At 44.1% G+C, this 18,540-nt stretch overlaps 1 protein-coding gene across 2 annotated transcripts in view; it reads right to left on the minus strand.

Annotated features, from left to right (window-relative positions):
* The window catches only part of KHDRBS1 (KH RNA binding domain containing, signal transduction associated 1), a 38,219-nt gene extending 27,004 nt beyond the window's left edge, over nucleotides 1-11,215 (minus strand). For both annotated transcript variants that reach the window (XR_004297597.1, XM_032389126.1), the window contains exon 1: nucleotides 10,624-11,215. Coding sequence is in view for 1 of the 2 variants with exons in the window: in XM_032389126.1 (XP_032245017.1) it covers nucleotides 10,624-11,005 (382 nt within the window). In the remaining variant the exon portion in view is untranslated. The remainder of the gene's footprint in view (nucleotides 1-10,623) is intronic.
* Between the last annotated feature and the right edge of the window lie 7,325 nt (nucleotides 11,216-18,540).

Raw genomic sequence — 18,540 nt, forward strand, 5'->3', positions numbered from 1 at the left:
TTTCTATCTTCTATAATTTTTTTCTTCTATAATTTTTTAAAAGATTTTATTTGAGAAAGAGAGATAGCGTGTCCTAGCGTGGGAAGGAGGGGTGCAGAGGGAAAAGGAAAGAATCTCAAGCAGACTCCTGGCTAATCGGGGAACACAAGGCAGGGCTTGATCTCACAACCATGAGATCATGACCTGAACTGTAAGCAAGAGTTGGACGCCCAACTGACTGAGCCGACCAGGCACCCCTCTATCTTCTATAATTTTAAGGTAAGGGTTCTCAAACTTCAGTATGCATCAGAATCACCTGGAGGGCTTGTTCAACTGGGCCCCAACCCCAGTCTGGGATTTGTGTTAGGAATCTGCATTTCTAGCAAGTTACCAGGTGATGCTGATATTGCTGATCTAGGAACCACACTTTGAAAGCCACTGGTTTAAGGTATAAAGATGTATTATTTCAGGGGCACCTGGCTGGGTCAGTTGGTAGAGCATGCGACTCTTGATTTCGGTGATGTGAGTTCGAGACCCATGTTGGGTGTGGAGATTACTTAAAAATAAAATATTAAAAAAAAAGATATACTACTTTAAACACATTGTGTAAACCCATACCTTTAAGTTTTTTTTTTTTTTTTTTTTTTTAAAGATTTTATTTATTTGACAGAGAGAGAGACAGCGAGAGAGGGAACACAAGCAGGGGGAGTGGGAGAGGGAGAAGCAGGCTTCCCGCAGAGCAGGGAGCCCGATGTGGGGCTCGATCCCAGGACCCTGGGATCATGACCGGAGCTGAAGGCAGACGCTTAACGACTGAGCCACCCAGGTGCCCCCCTTTAACCGTTTTTAAAAGTAACTGTTTAGGGGGCAGGGAGAGAAGGACAAGCAGACCCCTCCGGGGAGGCTGCCGTGGGGCTCGATCCCAGGACCCCGAGACCATGACCCGAGCTGAAGGCAGACGTCCAACTGACCGAGCCACCCAGGCGCCCCCCCCATATTGTAAATATTCTTAACTAAACCTTTACTCCTATGAGAAGAACTGTAGATGACAGTGCTCTTCACACTCCTATGTTTCATTGCTTGAAAGAGAACAAATTTGACCTTAAAATTAACATACTAAATGCTTCATTCAACACCCTATTTGTTTGCTGTTTTACTGGTGGTATATCCTGACCTCTATTCTGCCCTCCCACTTAACTGCTAATATTAGCTTTTTCTAGTCACTAGTTTTGAGCCTACCATCTCTGAATACTACTACTTTTTTTTTTTTTAAGATTTTATTTATTTGACAGAGAGAGAGAGAGACAGCGAGAGAGGGAACACAAGCAGGGGGAATGGGAGAGAGAGAAGCAGGCCTCACGCTGAGCAAGGAGCCCGATGCGGGGCTCGATCCCAGGACACTGGGATCATGACCTGAGCCGAAGGCAGACGCATAACGACTGAGCCACCCAGGCGCCCCTGAATACATCTCTTCTTGAGTTTCCAGGCTGAAAAAATGGGTACTCAATCCTCAAAAATCCTAGGAACAAAGATGCCACATTTGTGATCTGAAAACATCACCAAAGAGCTTCTAAAAATGTGGAACAAATTACATGCTTCATTTTAAATGTCTCTCTGTGTGTCCTAATTGCTACCATCTAGTTAGGCCATTCAGCTATATTTTATAGCACTTTCCAGAAACTTTACTTGGCCAGTGCAAGATAAGACTCAAAGCCTGTTAATCTATTGTACTCCTACAGGAAGGAGAGCTGCAAACACCGAACCCAGGAGAAAGGTTTTTATGCAATGTAATGCACCCTGTAAATTTAAGGCCTTTCTTTCTATAACATGGATCTTTCTGTTATATTTTGCACTAATCATATCTTAATTAGAATCCCTTTGTCCAGTTTATCTCACAATTTTTAAAAGAATATTAAAGCATTTTTAGAGAAGTTCCGGAAGGATGATTTAAATAAAACAGCTTTAAAAAGATAAAAGAATCAGGGGAGTTTGGCCTAGAAAGCAAAACACAAAGAAGCAACTTGAAGTCTTCAAGAGGGCTCATCTTCCATGTTTGGAAGGGAAAGGACTGAATATTCATTCAGTGTCTACTATGTATCGAATACTGTACAAATATTACCTCATTTATCCTACAAAATAACGCAGTGAAGTAGCCGGTACCATCCCCATTTTACAAATGAGGAAACAAACTCAGAAAAAAGTTTCTAAATCACAAAGCTGTTAAAGTACCAGAATAAGGATCAAAACCCAGGCTTTCTCTTAACTTCAAACCTCATGCTTTTATCACTGCCTTTCGATGAAGAGTTTCTAAAGTGGGGGGGGGGGGGGGGACTTTACTTAAGCAAGGAAGAATTGATTTTGTAAAATTTTGGGTACAGTTTATACCCTCAGACACTGTCATGTGGTTAAAGTCCATGAAAGGACTCTGTGGGTGCTTCAGATGTTCAGTAGCCTGACCTTTTCTTTTCTTTTCCAATTCTCTATTTCTCTCCTTGGCCTTACTTTTCTTGGAGAGCTTGGAGTAGGTTGTATTGGGAAGAAAAAAAAAAATCAAGGAGAAGCTTCCTAAAAATGGTTTAACCCTCAGGCAACAGTACTTTCTAGACAACTTTTTTGAGACTAATTCCTTTAAGTGATCTTTGCTTGGGCCTCTAGAGACCTTAGCTGTCCCAAGAGCCAAAGACAGGAAAGCTAAAGTGTAAACAACACAGAGAGGTGACCCATTTGTTTTCTAGCCAGCTGCTTACAAAAATCGTATTTCATCCAGTGTCTCTGTGTGTCAGGAATGTTGTATTTATTGTTTCATTTTGTCTTTATAACCAAGACTATCCTTATTTAACAAGTGCAAAAACCTGGGCTCAGAAAAGTTATATAACTCATCACAAAACTTGTTAGTGACACAGCAGGTACTTAAACCCAGGTCACTCCTTCCATCAGTCAGAGCAAACTCAACTAATATTGTGGCATTTCTTTTACTCTATCTTTTACTATGATTTAACCGTTCCTTTTTTGGTAGGTCTTACCACAATCAGATTGTAAGCTCTAAAGGATGAGGTTTCTTTTTTTCTTTTTTTGGTGCAAAAGGTGGTTTTGTTAAAGCATGGGGACAGGACCCGTGGGCAGAAAGAGCTGCTAAGGATTGCTTTTTAAATGCATATCTCAGAGGAAAGAGCATGAGTTTTGAAGCTGATCATGACCTGAGCTGAAGGCAGACGCTTAACAACTGAGCCACCCAGGCGCCCCTAAACTGAGTACCTGCCATCTTTAGTATAATGTCTCATACACAATAGGCATCTATAAATGTTTACTGAATGAAAGAAACGTACCATTAACACCCTCAATGATTCATTACTTTTATCATTCCCAAGTTTATAATTCTCTGCCCTATACCTTCATATGACTTTATCATCCCCAAATTTGTAATTCTCTGCCCTGTATCTTTTCTGTTGGTACCCACCTTGTGGAATCACAAGTCCAGTAAGTTTACTGTCTTTGTATAAAAAAAACTCCATTCTTTTTATTTATCAAATTATTTAACTGTTTTAAGCAAGAGCAGAGACCAATCGGTCTTTAATCTTTTTTGGGGTCATGGGCCCCTTTGAGAATCTGATGAAAGCCGTAGATTAGCGCCTAGGAAAAGATACCAACACAATATTTCAAAGACAGTGTTGACAGAGGATAGGTATTGGTTCAGAAAAATCCCCCAAAGTCTGAGTAAAGAGCCCCCTGAAGGGCTCAATTCTCACATTCCAGGATAGTGGCAAACCCTGTTATGACATATTGACCAGGGTCTCCTGAATCTCTTTCTTACGATATAATTTAGAGTTTAGAGCTTTTCTTTGCTTTTTTAAAGATCTTATTTTAGAGAAAGAGTGCATACAAGTGGGGGAGAAGGGCAGAGGGAGAGGAACAAGCAGACTCCCCACTGAGCAGGGAACCTGCAGTGGGGCTCAATCCCAGGACCCCGAGATCATGATCTGATCCGAAGGCAGATGCTTAACCAACTGAGCCACCCAGACACCCGCCCCCCTTTTTTTGAGATAATTGTAGATTTATATGCAGTTGTAAGAAATAAAAGATCTCATATACCTTCACCCAGTTTTCTCCATAACACTTCGCACATATATAATATAGTATCATAACCAGAAAATTAACATTAATACAATCTACTGGCTTTATTCAGATTTCATCAGTTTTACACCCACTTATATGTGTGTTTAGTTCTATGCAGTTTAATCAGTCATGTGAGCACCACCACAGTCAAGGTGCAGAACAGTTCTATCACCAGGATTCCTCATGCTACCCTTTTGTGGCCAGAGGCCCTTCCCTCCAGCTGTTTTTCACACTGGCAACCCCTTATCTGTTCTCCATCTCTATTATTTTGTATTTTCAAGAATGTTAAATTAATGGAATTATACAATATGTTTCCTTTAGAGACTGGCTCTTTTTACTCAGCATAATTCTCTTGAGATCCATCCAAGTTGTTGCATTTATCATTCCTTTTTACTGCTAAGTAGTATTCCATGGTATGAATGTACCAGTTTATTCACCTATTGGAGGCATATGGTTTGTATTCAGTTTTGGGCTATTATGAATAAAGCTGCTTTGAACATTCATGCACAGGTTTGTGTGAAACTAAGTTTTAATTTTTCTGGGATAAATGCCCAAGAGTGCAATTGCTGAGTCGTATGGTAAACATATGTTTAGTTTTGTAAAAAGCTGCTTTATCAGAGAAAAATGTATGCTAACAATATTTTGCTTAATCTCACTAGTATTATGTTCTATAAAAATAGTATTGTACCGTATGTATCTAGCCTTATGGGACTTGCTTTTCTAACATTAGATTTCCAAGATTTCTCTATGTTGTTGCATGTAGCTGTAAGTTTTCATTTTCACAGCTATATAAATATTTCATTTTGAAAAGCTCACAGTCTTCAGTCAATGGTGAAACAAGTTGCACCATTTTGTGAACAACGTGCACCATTTTATGAATGAGGCATTCACGTACAAAAGTTTCTTTGGGCATATTCCTAGGAATGGTGTTGCTAAATTTTAAGGAATTTGAAAGTTAACTTTCAGATGAAATGTTAAACTGTTATCCAGAGTGGTTGTATCAATACACACTTCCACCAGCAATGTTTAAGAGTTCCTTCTAATTCTCAGTCTCTCAAACCCTAAGTTTTGTTTGACTGATTTTCTGTCAATACTGTAGATTTTCATTATTTTCCTGTCTCCAAATTTTTTTTCTCATTTATCGTCATTTCTTCTTCTAGCTACTTTATATTCAACATGTCAGGTTGAAAAAATAAATCCAGTTGGGGTGCCTGGGTGGCGCAGTAGGTTGAGTGTTTGGCTCTTGGTTTCGGCTCAGGATGCATCGGGGTCATGTGATCGATCCCCTAGACCAGCTCCGAGCTCAGCGTGGAGTCTGCTTGAGATTCTCTCTCCCTCTCCCTCTGCCCCTCCCACTCGTGCTCTAAGATAAATAAATAAATCTCTTAAAAAAATAAATCCAGTTGGAATTAGTTTGGGAAATGCAAAAAATCAACATGTTAAAAGTCCTGTCATCTTTACAATGCTAGTCCCCCCACTTTCACCTCCCTACCCCACAACTTCCCCAGGACGTGGCATATTTCTCTTTTCATTCAGATCTTCCTTTATCACCTTTAGTAAAATTTTGAGGGGTGCCTGGGTGGCTTAGTCGTTAAGTGTCTGCCTTCGGCTCAGGTCATGATCCCAGGGTCCTGGGATTGAGCCCCGCATCGGGCTCCCTGCTCAGCGGGAAGCCTGCTTCTCCCTCTCCCACTCCCCCTGCTTGTGTTCCCTTTCTCACTGTGTCTCTCTCTGTCAAATAAATAAATAAAATCTTAAAAAAAAAATTTTTTTTTAAGTTGACAATATGTGATCACAGTAATACTGAGATAAAAATTCTTCCTCATAGAATGGCCAGGAAAATTGAATAAGTAGCATACCTCATAGCAAGTTACATGCTCTACACAAAGATTAAATATTATTTAATGTTATTGTTTATAATTATTCACATACATTTTGAACTGATTTTTACTGCTTATCCCAAGGCAATTGATACTATTCTTTTTTTTTAATTTTTAATTTTTTGGATACTATTCTAAAAACGAGATTTTGTCAATTCTTTTCTAATTGGCTACTGCTCATGTATCAGAAACCTACTGATTTGTACATCTCTATCTTGTAATCAGCTGCATCACTGACCATTTTCCTATGTAAACAACGATATTGTTGCAAATACTGAGAACCTCTGCCTGTTTATCCTACTATTTACACTTATATTTGGTCTAGAATTCTTTGCAACTAATTCCACTTTCTGATTTTAATAGGTTTTGCTAGCCCTATAGATGAAATAGATATTTCTCTAACATATTGTGCACGAAATAAATTAAGTATTTTGAAATTTCACTAGACTAGTATAGTGAAGTTTCACTTCACTAGTCTTTAAAATGTCCAATGAGTGCTTTTGAAAGATGGATTTCGAAGTATATTTTCAAGATCTTGTGGGGATTAATCTATTCAAAATGTTTCCTTACTCCTGAGTCATTTACACAAACTTATATTTTCCTAATTGTACAAAGTAGAAAAAGAACACTGATATGCGTACAGGCATTGTATGTTTATTACATAAATATATAACACAAGATAAATTATTTTTGTTTCAGAAAACAAGCATGGGTACACGGAGTCCTTGCATGTCTGCAAATGCATTTAATTGTCATCGTAGCTGAGTATCAATTTGGCTAACACAGAAGTCTATATTCAAAATATAAATCTCTCAGAACTGTGTTGATGTTTTTCCATCATGCAATGAAGATGAGTATCTGTTCATCAAATATTTAGTAAGAGTCCATTCTGTGCAGCACTCTTCAAGGAACAGGAGATACAGCAGTGAACAAAGCAGACAAAAGATCCCTGCCCTGGTAGAGCTGACATTCTAGCTGTGAAGGAGGAGTGGTTAACAAATACACACGTAACTACAATATATAGTACATCAGATGCTGATTAAGTGCAAAATAAAGTAAAGCTGGGGAACATCTGGGGAGGCTCAGTCAGTACAGCATACGACTCCTGATCTCAAGGTTTCTAAGTTTGAGCCCCACATTGGGTGGAGAGATTACTCAAAAATAAAATCTTTAAAAAAAATAAAGCTGGGAAAGGGACAGGAAGGGGTATGTGGCTGCTGAAGGAAGAGTGGTCTGGGTCTTGAGGATTCTCTTTGGAAATGAGCAGAGGTGCCTGAGGAGTCAGTTCCAAGAGCTAGGCTCTGCTCTTTGGGTTTCCTTCTTCTTCTTCTGGCATTATCATCTTTATTGACCTGTTAGCTAGCACTCCAATGCATTCAAATAAATTGGTAGTATTTTGTCCAAGTAGTACAAAATATTTTTGAAGTACAATTTGTTTACAATTTTTTGCAGGTATTATATATAGTAGGGGTTGGGGTGGGTGGGGAGGGTTAGGTGTATGGATCCAGACTCAGACTGACTTCAAATCCTAGTTATGCTGCTTACTAATTTTGTTACTGTAGGCAAATTATTTAATCTCTGGGTGCCTTGATTTCCTCGTCTGTAAAAATGAGGATAAGAGTAACTTCTCATAGGGGCGCCTGGGTGGCTCAGTAGGTTAAGCACCTGCCTTCAGCTCACGTCATGATCCCAGAGTCCTGGATGGAGCCCCATGTTGGGCTCCCTGCTCTGTGGGGAGCCTGCTTCTCCCTCTCCCTCTGCCTGTTGCTCCCTGTTTGTGCGCACGCGCGCGCGCTCTCCGTCAAATAAATAAAATCTTAAAAAAAAAAAAAAAGTAACTTCCTCATAATATTGTCACAAAGACTAAATATTTGACAGAAAGTGCTCAGACCAGTGCCTGGCACAGTAAGTGTTAACTATATTTTTCTTACATGTATCCTATCAGAGTTTTGTTTTGTTTTGTTTTTTTAGATTTTATTTATTTATTTGAGAGAGAGAGAGCAGAGCTAGAGATAGAGCATGAGCTGAGGGGAGGGGCAGAGGGAGAGGGAGAAGCAGACTACCTGCTGAGCAGGGAGCCCAGCTCTGGGCTCAATCCCCAGAACACTGGGATCATGACCTGAGCTGAAGGCAGACGCTTAACCAAATAAGCCACCCAGGCACCCTTTTATCAGAGTTTAAATACTACTATTCTGTCTTCTCAGAGTCTCACTTCCTCACAGTGGGTTGACTCCACTACAATCCCTTTTCCAGATCATTAAAAAATACATTAAGAGCCAGGTCTGGGGCGCCTGCGTGGTTCAGTCGTTAAGCGTCTGCCTTCGGCTCAGGTCATGATCCCAGGGTCCTGGGATCGAGCCCCACATCGGGCTCCCTGCACCACAGGAAGCCTGCTTCTCCCTCTCCCACTCCCCCTGCTTGTGTTCCCTCTCTCGCTGTATCTCTGTCAGATAAATAAAATCTAAAAAAAAAAAAAAAAAAAAAAAGAGCCAGGTCCAATATATATCAAAACTTAACCACGCTAAGCAGCATCCATATTCCCCAAGTCTGTTTTCTCAATGAGCTAGCATTACCTCAGCCCCGATTCTTCAATTAAAATTTCAGTTTATTAAAAAACAAACACCAAAAAAGCCCAAGTTAAAAACTATTAAAGAGCACTCTCTTGTAACAGAATTTAAGCAGTAAGAGTGAAAATTTTAAGTAACTTTTTAAAAAAAGATTATTTTTCAGTAATCTCTACACCCAACATGGGCTCCAACTTACAACCCCAAGATCAAGAGTCACATGTTCTACTGACTGAGCCAGCCAGGTGCCCCTGTAAGTCACTTTTAAGGATCAACAGTTTTTGATGCTTATTCTAAGAAACCACCTTTTACTTGAAAGATAAACACTGTACTAGGCACTTGGTGTGGTCAGAAAGGCAAAAAATACCTTGTTTTCATACGTTATTCAGTACCATGGATTTACAATTAGAAGAAAACTGTGGTGTAAGTTATTATCTGATTTTGGCCAAAGGGAATGCTGCTAGTACTTTTACATGACATTTAATTCTCTCAACTCACCATCCCACTTTCCAGATAGGGTTACTGAGGTTCAGAAAACTTCCCAAAAGTAGGTAACTAATTAAGGGTCAGAATTTCAAACCCAAGCCAACACCTTTAAGTTCTAAAGTTTGTTATTCTTACTCACTTAACCCGGACTGCTTAAAGATTAGAGGAAATAAAAATTAGACTACCAGTCAACCTTTAGCATTTAGCCTGCCATTCCTAAGTCTGCATGTACTTGCTTTCAGATTCAAACACCAGGTGTTTGCTATATGCAAGACAACATGAAAAATCTAAAGATAAAAAAAGGCCTCCTGGTCTTCAAAACGATTGCCAGAAGAACACAATGAACAGTAATGTTTCAAACAATCTGACTGTGTTACAGAACAGCAAAGCACCCAATTGAAAATGTAAGCAGTTTATCCAAATGTTCTTATTCTTGACCACAGCGAGCTTTGTTCATTGCATTAAAAAGTGAAGACCCCTTACCAATGTAGGGAGATAGAGAACAAAGGGGAACGATCTGTCCATTATATCAACCTTGCCAATGAGTCCAACTACTCATTTAGCGTTGAAGGCTGCAACTTTTTACTTGCTTATAAAATAACTAAAACAACGTTTTAACTAGAAGAGAGGGCAAAACAGACGGCTTTAGGGAGAAATCAGAGCGACTAGGTGAACGGCCAGTGCAGAGCAGGAAAGGAGCGTTAGTCTACAGAGAACAAAGACTACTTTTCCTAATCTATTTCACTACTGAAGCAAAAAGAAATAAAAGAAGACCAAGCCTTTCAGGTACAAGCATCTTGCAACTTCTCTCAGTTTTTGTCCATCTTGGGGAATGTCCTGCAAACCACCCTTTACCTCCTCCTACCCCATTTCACTGTCTCTAGGGTTATTTTTACCCTTCTGATGAACAACACCTTGTAAAATAAAGGGGTCCAGCCTTCTGGCTCTATAGCAATTATCATTTTATCTGCCGAAGTCGGAAATCTGATTCGGAAAACCTCAAGCTCCGATTCCCACAGGTTGCTCCTGCCTCCGAGCAACTTAAGCTCCTGTTACCGCTAAGTCCGGCCCGGCCCCCAGCGACCGCGGCGCGCTGGACAGGGCACTCCAGCCTCACCCCATTTCACCTCGGCCCTCCCTCCCACGGTCCCTCCCCGGCTCGGGCTGTCTTCACCCCCTACACCCTCAGTAGAGGCGTCTACCGCCACCCGCAATGAAGAAAGCTTTCCCTTTGGGGGGGGGTAGAGGGAGATAAAGATTCATTTCTGGAAGAATCTGAACACTCGGAGCGCAGGGCAGCTGCAAGAAGTGGGAGGGGGAAGGGTCGGGAAAGGGGCGGGGAGCGCAGCGCATCCATCAAGATCTCTGCGCTAAGATATCGCCAAGTCCCCTTCGGGCCTTCACTGCAGCTTAGAAATTCTCCCTCGCACCGAGGGCCGGGATGGGAGTGTGAAATCCAGGCTCCCCAGGATGAGAAAGAGAGAAGGGGAGTTCACGACTGCCTTGGCCCCGAGGGGGCGGGAAGCGGGCGGAACAAAGCCACTGCTGCCCATGCCCCCGAGTGGCCAGGCGACCCAGAGGGATCCGGGAGGCCCGCTTACCTGCCGTCAGTAGCTGCATGGCGTGAGTGAAGGACGGGTCGAGCGAGTCCTTCTCGGCCATGAGTTCGGGCAGGTACTTGTTCTCCGGCTCCATCTTGACGGAGGCAGTGGCTGAGGGGGGCAGCAGCGGGGTCGGTGCTGGACCGCCCACTGTCGCGTCGGGACCCGTGGCCGAGGGCGGCAGCAGCGGTGGTGGCTGCGTGGCGGGCGAGGCCCGAGCGCCCCCCCGGGATCCCCCTCCGCCTCCCCGGGACCGGTGAGGCAGCGGTGGCTGCCGAGACGGCGCCTGACGCACTGAGGGGTGGGCACCGGAGGGGTCCATGGAGCCGCTGCGGCCCGAGGACCGGCTCATGCGCGCGGCGGGGTCGTCCCGGCGCTGCATTGGGGCGGATGTGCGATCGAGGGATCGAGGAAGCGACGCGGCAGCGGCAGAGGCCCGAACGGCGGTTGGCGGGGGTGGAGAGCGGGAGCGACAGCGACCGAAGCCGACCCGAGCGACCCAGCGAAAGAGAGCACCGGAAATGAGGCGGCGCGCGTGCGCAACCAGCCACCGGCACCGCCCTTGGGTCTCTCCGCGGAGAACAAAGTCTCCAGTCGGGCCACGGCGCCTGCGCACTGCCGCGGCGCCCGAAGAAGTCGCCTCCCCGCTCCCCTTTTCCCTCCGAGCCCGCCAGGCCAGAGTCTTGTGCGCGTGCGCGAGTGGCCGCGGGCTTCGTTCGTTTTCTTTTCCACGTGACTCGGCGCTAGCGGGACACGTGTCTCCTCCCCCTCTGGCCGAGTGCGCGGAGGGGCGGGGGCTGTGGAATGTCTTTGTCTGCGCGCGAGCCCGCGGAGTGTGGGGCGGGAGACCTGTTACTCGCGGGGCCACGCCCCCGCCAACGGCTAAGACGCGGAGGGGGGCTGTGCTCTGTGGGGTTTGGGGTGGGAGTGAAGTGGCGTGGAGGGGGGGCGTCACTGAAGTGTGGAAATAAACCGAAACCAGAGTGGGGGTCACGGGAGGGCGGTCTGGGCAGGAAGAGAGGAGAGAGACTGCCTGAACAGGGAAGAGGAAGAGACAGAGCACCGGGGAAAAAGGGGTGAAGGAGGGACGACTAAGGGAGATCTGACTCAGGGATGAGGGGTGGAGATGGGGAAGGGAAGCTTGGAGGGAGAAATTGAGGAAGGACGGGTCAGTGGGAAGACTGAAGGCTACTGGAGGACTTGACCTAAGAGGGAAGGTTTAGATTGGAGACCGGCAACCTAGCGAGGAAAAGGGCGCCCGACCGAAGAAGGAAACCCCAGAAGTCCTATCCCATGGTTTCCAATATAGTAGGCTCTAAAAGTTTAGCCATTGTTGGTCTGAGAAGTCGCCTTAAAAGATGAAGCTTTTAGCTCTTCACATATAGTGCTGCTTTCCGCTGACTTAAGTTTTATTGCGCAAAAAAAGTGAGGAAGGGGCCAGGTCCTTAATCCGTGATGGTTGTATCACTAGGATGGCTCCTTCTACTGATATGAGTGCTAATCCCCCTGCCTCTGTCGGACCCTTCACAATGGATCATTCCAGACTTGCTCAAAGAGACAGAGCCTTAACACTGCTCTCAAGGCCAAGGTATATAATGGACAGTCTCCCACAGCAGTCTCCTCATCCCGGGGTACTATATGCAAATGAGCCTAGGTCTCTACTCCTATAAACTCTCAGAAGCCTGGTGCTTTCTCTAACCTTTCCCTCCACAGATTTGTGCTTTCCCCATTCAAAGCACTCCCATTTCTTTTCCCTTGGGATCAGTTTCCCTACTAAGCCCATGCTTTTCAAAACCATTTCTGGACATTGTCTTCTGTGTGGCTAGAAACGGTTGATTTTTGAATCTGAAACTTAGCAGCCTTCAAACTAGGGAACATTTAAGGCCTGGCTATCTTCTTGGGGGTGGGGGAAAGAAATTACCCACAGAAATGAGAATAAACACAAATATCTCCATAAACTATCACATATTATATATATATATATATATATATATCCACTGTTAGTACTTGACTTTGAAGTCACATAGGTAGTTTATAAGTAGGAGAAAAAATGTTTTTGAGTAATTGTAACAAAGAATTAATGTGACCAGTGCCAAAAGATAGGTGACTATTAAGTGCAATTGGAGTTCAAGGCAGGAGATAGATTTTGGCCAGGGGAGAATGAGTTCCCGGCAAAGGGAAGGGCGAATAAATGAGCATTCGAGATGAGAATGTCAGAGATGCATTTAAGGAATGGGAGTAATCCAGTTGCAGAGTGCGAAGAAATAGGTGGGTTGAGAGAGCAAATGCATGGAGGAGGGGAAAGAGGGGGCAAGGTGAATTTATAGCTCTCTTGCAACTCATTTCAGCTGCTGTCCTTGAAAATCCTGTTTGGGTGGGAGTGGTGTTACAAATGGCTGAAGTGTCCTTGCTCTGTAATGAGATGCCCAGATGGAGGTACCTTGAGCTGAGGCTAATAAAACTTTGATAAAGAAGTGTCTGAGAAGGAGCTGGGTAGTGGTATCTGTGGGTTTCTAGACTAGAATCACCAGTCCTTCCAGATGGCTGCCAAACCTTTACTTACTTGAAAAGGGTGGGGTTGAAGGGAGATTTGAGCTCTTCTTCCTGATGAGACACACAAAAGGTAATCTCTGAGGCAAGGGTTGTGACGCTGCGGTGAACTTACCAAGTAAGTGATGCAGCAGCCTTCCATTGGGGTGGAGGTGGGCCTGGCCCTGGGAGTTCCCTGGGTGCTAGAAAAGTAATTCCTGTCCTGAAAGCTCAGAGGTCGAGCTCATTTTGTGTTGACCACGGTATCACATGGTGCTCCAGGTTCACCTGAAGGTATTAACAATATATAGCCTTGTGAAAGGACTGACCTCGGAGTGAGGCAGACAGATTTAAACCCAGCAATGCCTTGTCCTTGCTGTATGTCGTTAGCAAAAGCACAACCTGTCTGAGCCTTAGTTTCCTCCTCTATAAAGTGGAGGTAATGACATCTACATTGCAGAACTGGTGTGAACAAATACCAGTGTAAACCTCCTGACAGTAGAACTTATAAGCAAAAGGAAAATTACTATCATGCCATCTGCTGCCCAATGAAGAGTTCGGGGCACTTCATCTTGCTTGTGGATCTGAAAGGCCTGCTCTCTACTGTCTCATTTTCACTGACTATAGACTTTGTTTTGAAGGGGGAGTTTCCAAAAACACAAGTACCTTTTACCCTGTTTCCTCCCATAATCCAGTTACTATAGTGAAGGTTGTAGGAACAATTGGGAGCATAGTGATTCAGATAGAGTTGGGCTCTTCTTACCTGCTGGATGCTTGAGCACATTACTTAGCCTTACTCAACCTCTCCTTCCTCCTCTTTGATAAAATCTCGAGCCGAAACAATACCTACCTCTGGGCTGTGAGGATTAAAGCATTCAGCCCCAGGCTGGCAATTAGTAGGTGCTTGAGAGGCGATGGTGACCATTGTTATTATTACTACACACATTTTTGAGTACCCTATTGCAGACTTTCACTTTCGTGTGAGTCCCTAATGGATGGATTGGGAGAGATGGAAGTTTGTCTGCAGCTGCCTGACCTGTGTGACCTCTACCAACGGGGGATCCACAAGCCTTGTCTACCTCTGCTGCTTTGCAGCCAGTTCCTGGGAGAAGAAGGGCTCCAGCTCTGAACAGGAGAGTTTCTCTTCCAAGAGTGTAATTCATCTGTTCAGTCTTAGACACCTACTTGGTGCCAAATATATGGAGGGTGGAGAAGGAGAAAGGGAGACCAAGATTCAGTGTTTTAAATTATTTTGAGATTTTTTTTTTACTATAAAAATATATACTTTTGGGGCTCCTGGTTGGCTCAGTCGGTAGGGCATGTGACTCTTGATCGCAGGGTTGTGAGTTCAAGCCCCACGTTGGACGTAGAGGTTACTTAAAAATAAAACCATATGTGTATATATATATATGTGTGTGTGTGTGTGTATATATATATTTTTTCTAGTTTTAAGAAAAATCCAACCATAAGATAGGCATAAAATGAAATTCCCCGCAAACCTTGCCCATGCACTAGACTGCCCCTCTCCAAAGCATTACTCAGTGGTTACTTGTGTAGCTTTCCAGACATTTTAATACATGTATATGCAAATCTATCTTTTTTATTTTAAACACAAATTGCAGCATTCTATACAAACAGTTTGGGACTTGTTTTTAAATGAAATATTCTGGTCGTTTTTCTTTCTCAGAAAATCTATTTCATTTTCTCATGGCTGCCTAGCATTCCATCAGCTACCTCTTAACCACTTCACTTCTGATAGAAATGTAGGTCTGGTGCCATATTTGGAAATGTGTAAGGGTCATTTTACCTTTTCATTATGGCAAATCATAATGCAATGAGCATCACTGAACAACATTTTTGTGCACTAGTATCCATATATCTATAGGTTAATTCTAGAAATGATACAAGAAGACTGTGACATGCAGCAGGGGAGGGGGCAGTCTCTTCTCCCTTCTCCACAATTCTGGGTGCCATCCTCCCATAATTTCAATCTTTGCCAATGTAATAGATGAAAATGGCATGAGATTGAACATTGAATAAGAGTCCATGCCCTCAAGGAGCTCTTGGCTGGGTGAAGGAGACAAATATACAACCAAGAGTTACCATGTAGACTGAAAAGTGCTATAGCAGAGGACTACAAAGAGCTGCAGGAATGCACAGGAAAGAGTGACTGACCAACCAGGGACATGAATTAAGGAAGTTGGATCTTTGGGAAGTTGCCAGCTGGAGTGGGGGCAAGGCATTTAAATGTTGGTTGTTCAAAATGAATGAATGAATGAATGAATGAATGAATGAATGTTGTTTGTTCAGCAGAGCTTGGTCCCTGGGCCTGTTCTCCATTTTCCATGTTCATGATTCTGGAATGTAGACCTCTAGCCCAAACTTCTGAGTTCCAAATCTAGATAGCCAATTGCACCCCTGTTATGTCCCTGTCTGGCTCTGTAACTCCACGTGTCCGCAATAGAATTCAAACTTCTGCCCCTAGCAGTGCTGCTTCGGGCCCAGATGACTTAACATAGCTCAGGGCTTGGGAGAAGCTCCTTTTCCAGGACCCAGGCCTTCTCCAGCACCTCAAGCAAAATTTAAGGGCCAGCAAAATTTAAGGAGGCATTCCCTCTCAAGGCCATGTTCCTTGCTTGCCTCACTCTAGTCCCAAGGTGCTCTTAGGATTCCCACAGAAGGTGCCTTTTGTAGCGACAAGGGGGATCAGAGCAGTGTTGGTGTGCCCAGGGACTTAACTCATTGCTTTGTCTGACAGCCACGTGTGAAAAGTCCCTAGAAGTGTCCCAAAAATACTTAAAGGGGACTTCTCAGGGCCAACAACAGGAACTCAGGATGATGATTAATGTTCATGTGGTTTTGTTTGTGTCCATAGGCTTCTGAGGCCTACATGATACTTGGGTTATAATCATCTTTTTTTTTTTCTGCCTGTCCCCCCCAACCAGAAGGTGAGCAGCTTATGGGCAGGAAACATTTCTATCTTTGTATATACAGACGGAGGTGGAACAGAGTAGGCATTCGATAAATGTATGCTGACCAAGTAAATATCTGCGAAATAATTAAACTCCCATTCTCTCCGTTGCCTTCGCCACCAACCTGCTCCTCCTCCAGTGTCCCCTGTCTTAGGGAACAGCTCCCCTAACTCGCTGCACAGCTGGAAATCTGGGAGTCATCTTTAATTGCTCTCCACTGCCTCACCCCCCCCACATACACTCCATGCCTAAATCATGTTGTTTCCTGCATAAATATTGTAAACCCCATGTTTCGCTATCTCTGCCACCTCTGCCTCCATCTGAGGTGCTGTAATGCCTCACTTGAACTTCTGCCACCTCTGGACTGGTCCCCTACTACTACTATTACTACTACTACTTCTTCTCCTTCTCCGTCTCCGTCTCCTTCTCCTTCTCCTTCTTCTTCTTCTTCTTTTCTTCTTCTTTCTTCTCTTTCTTCTTCTCCTCCTTCTCCCTACTTCTATTCCTACTCCTGCATCCTTTCTCTATTTTCTACCCAAAAGCCAGCATAATATATTTTTTAAGATTTTATTTATTTATTTGACAGAGAGAGACACAGCAAGAGAGGGAATACAAGCAGGGGGAGTGGGAGAGGGAGAAGCAGGCTTCCCGCTGAGCAGGGAGCCCAATGCGGGGCTCGATCCCAGGACTCTGGGATCATGACCTGAGCCAAAGGCAGATACTTAATGACTGAGCCACCCAGGTGCCCTGCAGCATATTTTCAAAATGCAGATTTGATTGTGTCTGCCTGCCTGCCTCTGTCTCTCTCTTTCTCTCTCTCTCTCTCTCTCTCACACACACACACACACCCCTTGTGAAACCTTTTCAGTGACTTCCCATTGCCCTCAGGATTAAAGACCAGAGCTCTTAACATGCGTGACTCCACCCTGCCCGCATGGCTAGCCCCGCCTGGCTTTCTTGCCCCAGCTCATGCTGTTCCGCTCCTCAGTTCCTGTACGCAGCAGCCCTGGCCTTTTTCAGTTCCTCAACGAAGTCAGATTCCTGCCTCCTCCAGACTGCACACTTTTCTGGTTCCTTACCCTAAAATTCTGATCACTGCTCTCCTGCCTCCGACCCAGCCCCTCCCTTCCCCAGTGCCTCTTTTCCTTGGATACTGTATACTGTAATTTTAGATATATGAAAATGTCACTTCTTTTTTTTTTAAGAGTTTATTTTTAAGTTATCTCTGCACCCAATGTGGGGCTCGAACTCACAACCCCCAAGATCAAGAGTCACATGCCCTACTGATTGAGCCAGCCAGGTGCCCTGAAAATGTCACTTCTTTAGGGAAGCCTTCCCAGATCCCCAGAGCAGGTCAGATTAGCTCTTGTTGTTATCATGTTTTCATGGCTTATTCCTAAAACCTATCACATCTTATTTTATTTTTATTTTTTTTAAGATTTTATTTGTTTATTTGACAGAGAAAGCACAAGCAGGGGAAGTGGCAGGCAGAGCGTGAGGGAGAGGGAGAAGCAGGCTCCCTTTTGAACGGGGAGCCCCATGTGGGACTCGATCCCAGGACCCTGGGCTCATGACCCAAGCTGAAGGCAGATGCTTAACTAACTGAGCCACCCAGGGGCCCCACCTATCACATTTTAAATTTACTTTGTGTTATTGTTTGAGTAACATCTACCTCTGTCACTTGAATGTAAGCCCCATGAGGGCAGGAACTTTGCTTGTGGTGCTTAAGGTTATGTCCCCAGCACCCAGCAGAGTGCTGGGCTGGATGGTCTGATCAATAAAGATTTGTTGGCTCAATTCATAGAAATAGGAACAGCACACACAGAGACATTAAAGCATTACAAAACTTGGCATGGGTCCCTGGTTTGGCAAGTCATGTCATATGACCTAGACTGGGGAAGGGGAAGTGTGCATGGAAAATGGCAGGAGATGAGGCTCCAGCCATAGTCTGTGTCTGGAAGCTCAAGTAAAGAAATAGAATGCCCATGGGGAGCAGCAAGGCGACATGGACACAGATCTAGAGTAGAGAAGGAAACCAATGGCTCACAGGCCAGATTTGACCTGTGCATATGTTTTAATTGGCTTGCCTAATTTTAAAAAATGAAATAGTTGCTGGTACTTCAACATTGGGAGAGTTCACATTTAAAAACAATTTCTGGATTTCTAGTTTTTCTTGAAACATCAGACGTTCTAGGAACCCTGGGCTCATATTCCTTCAAGCAATAATTAGTTTCTGCCTTTAGAGGGCACTGCCTCTAACTGCCCAGGCATTTTTGCTCCCAGCCAGACTCTAAGCATTTGAGTTAGTGACCCAGTTCTAGAGGGAACCATTGATTGGAGCAGGTGGGGAAGGGCCAAGGAACCGAGGGAGAGAGGGGAGCTCACATGGGAGTTGGAGACACTTAGACCTAAGGCA

Source organism: Phoca vitulina, unplaced genomic scaffold (genome assembly GCF_004348235.1).
Source record: "Phoca vitulina isolate PV1807 unplaced genomic scaffold, GSC_HSeal_1.0 scaffold2, whole genome shotgun sequence".
Classification (NCBI taxonomy): Eukaryota; Metazoa; Chordata; class Mammalia; order Carnivora; family Phocidae; genus Phoca; species Phoca vitulina.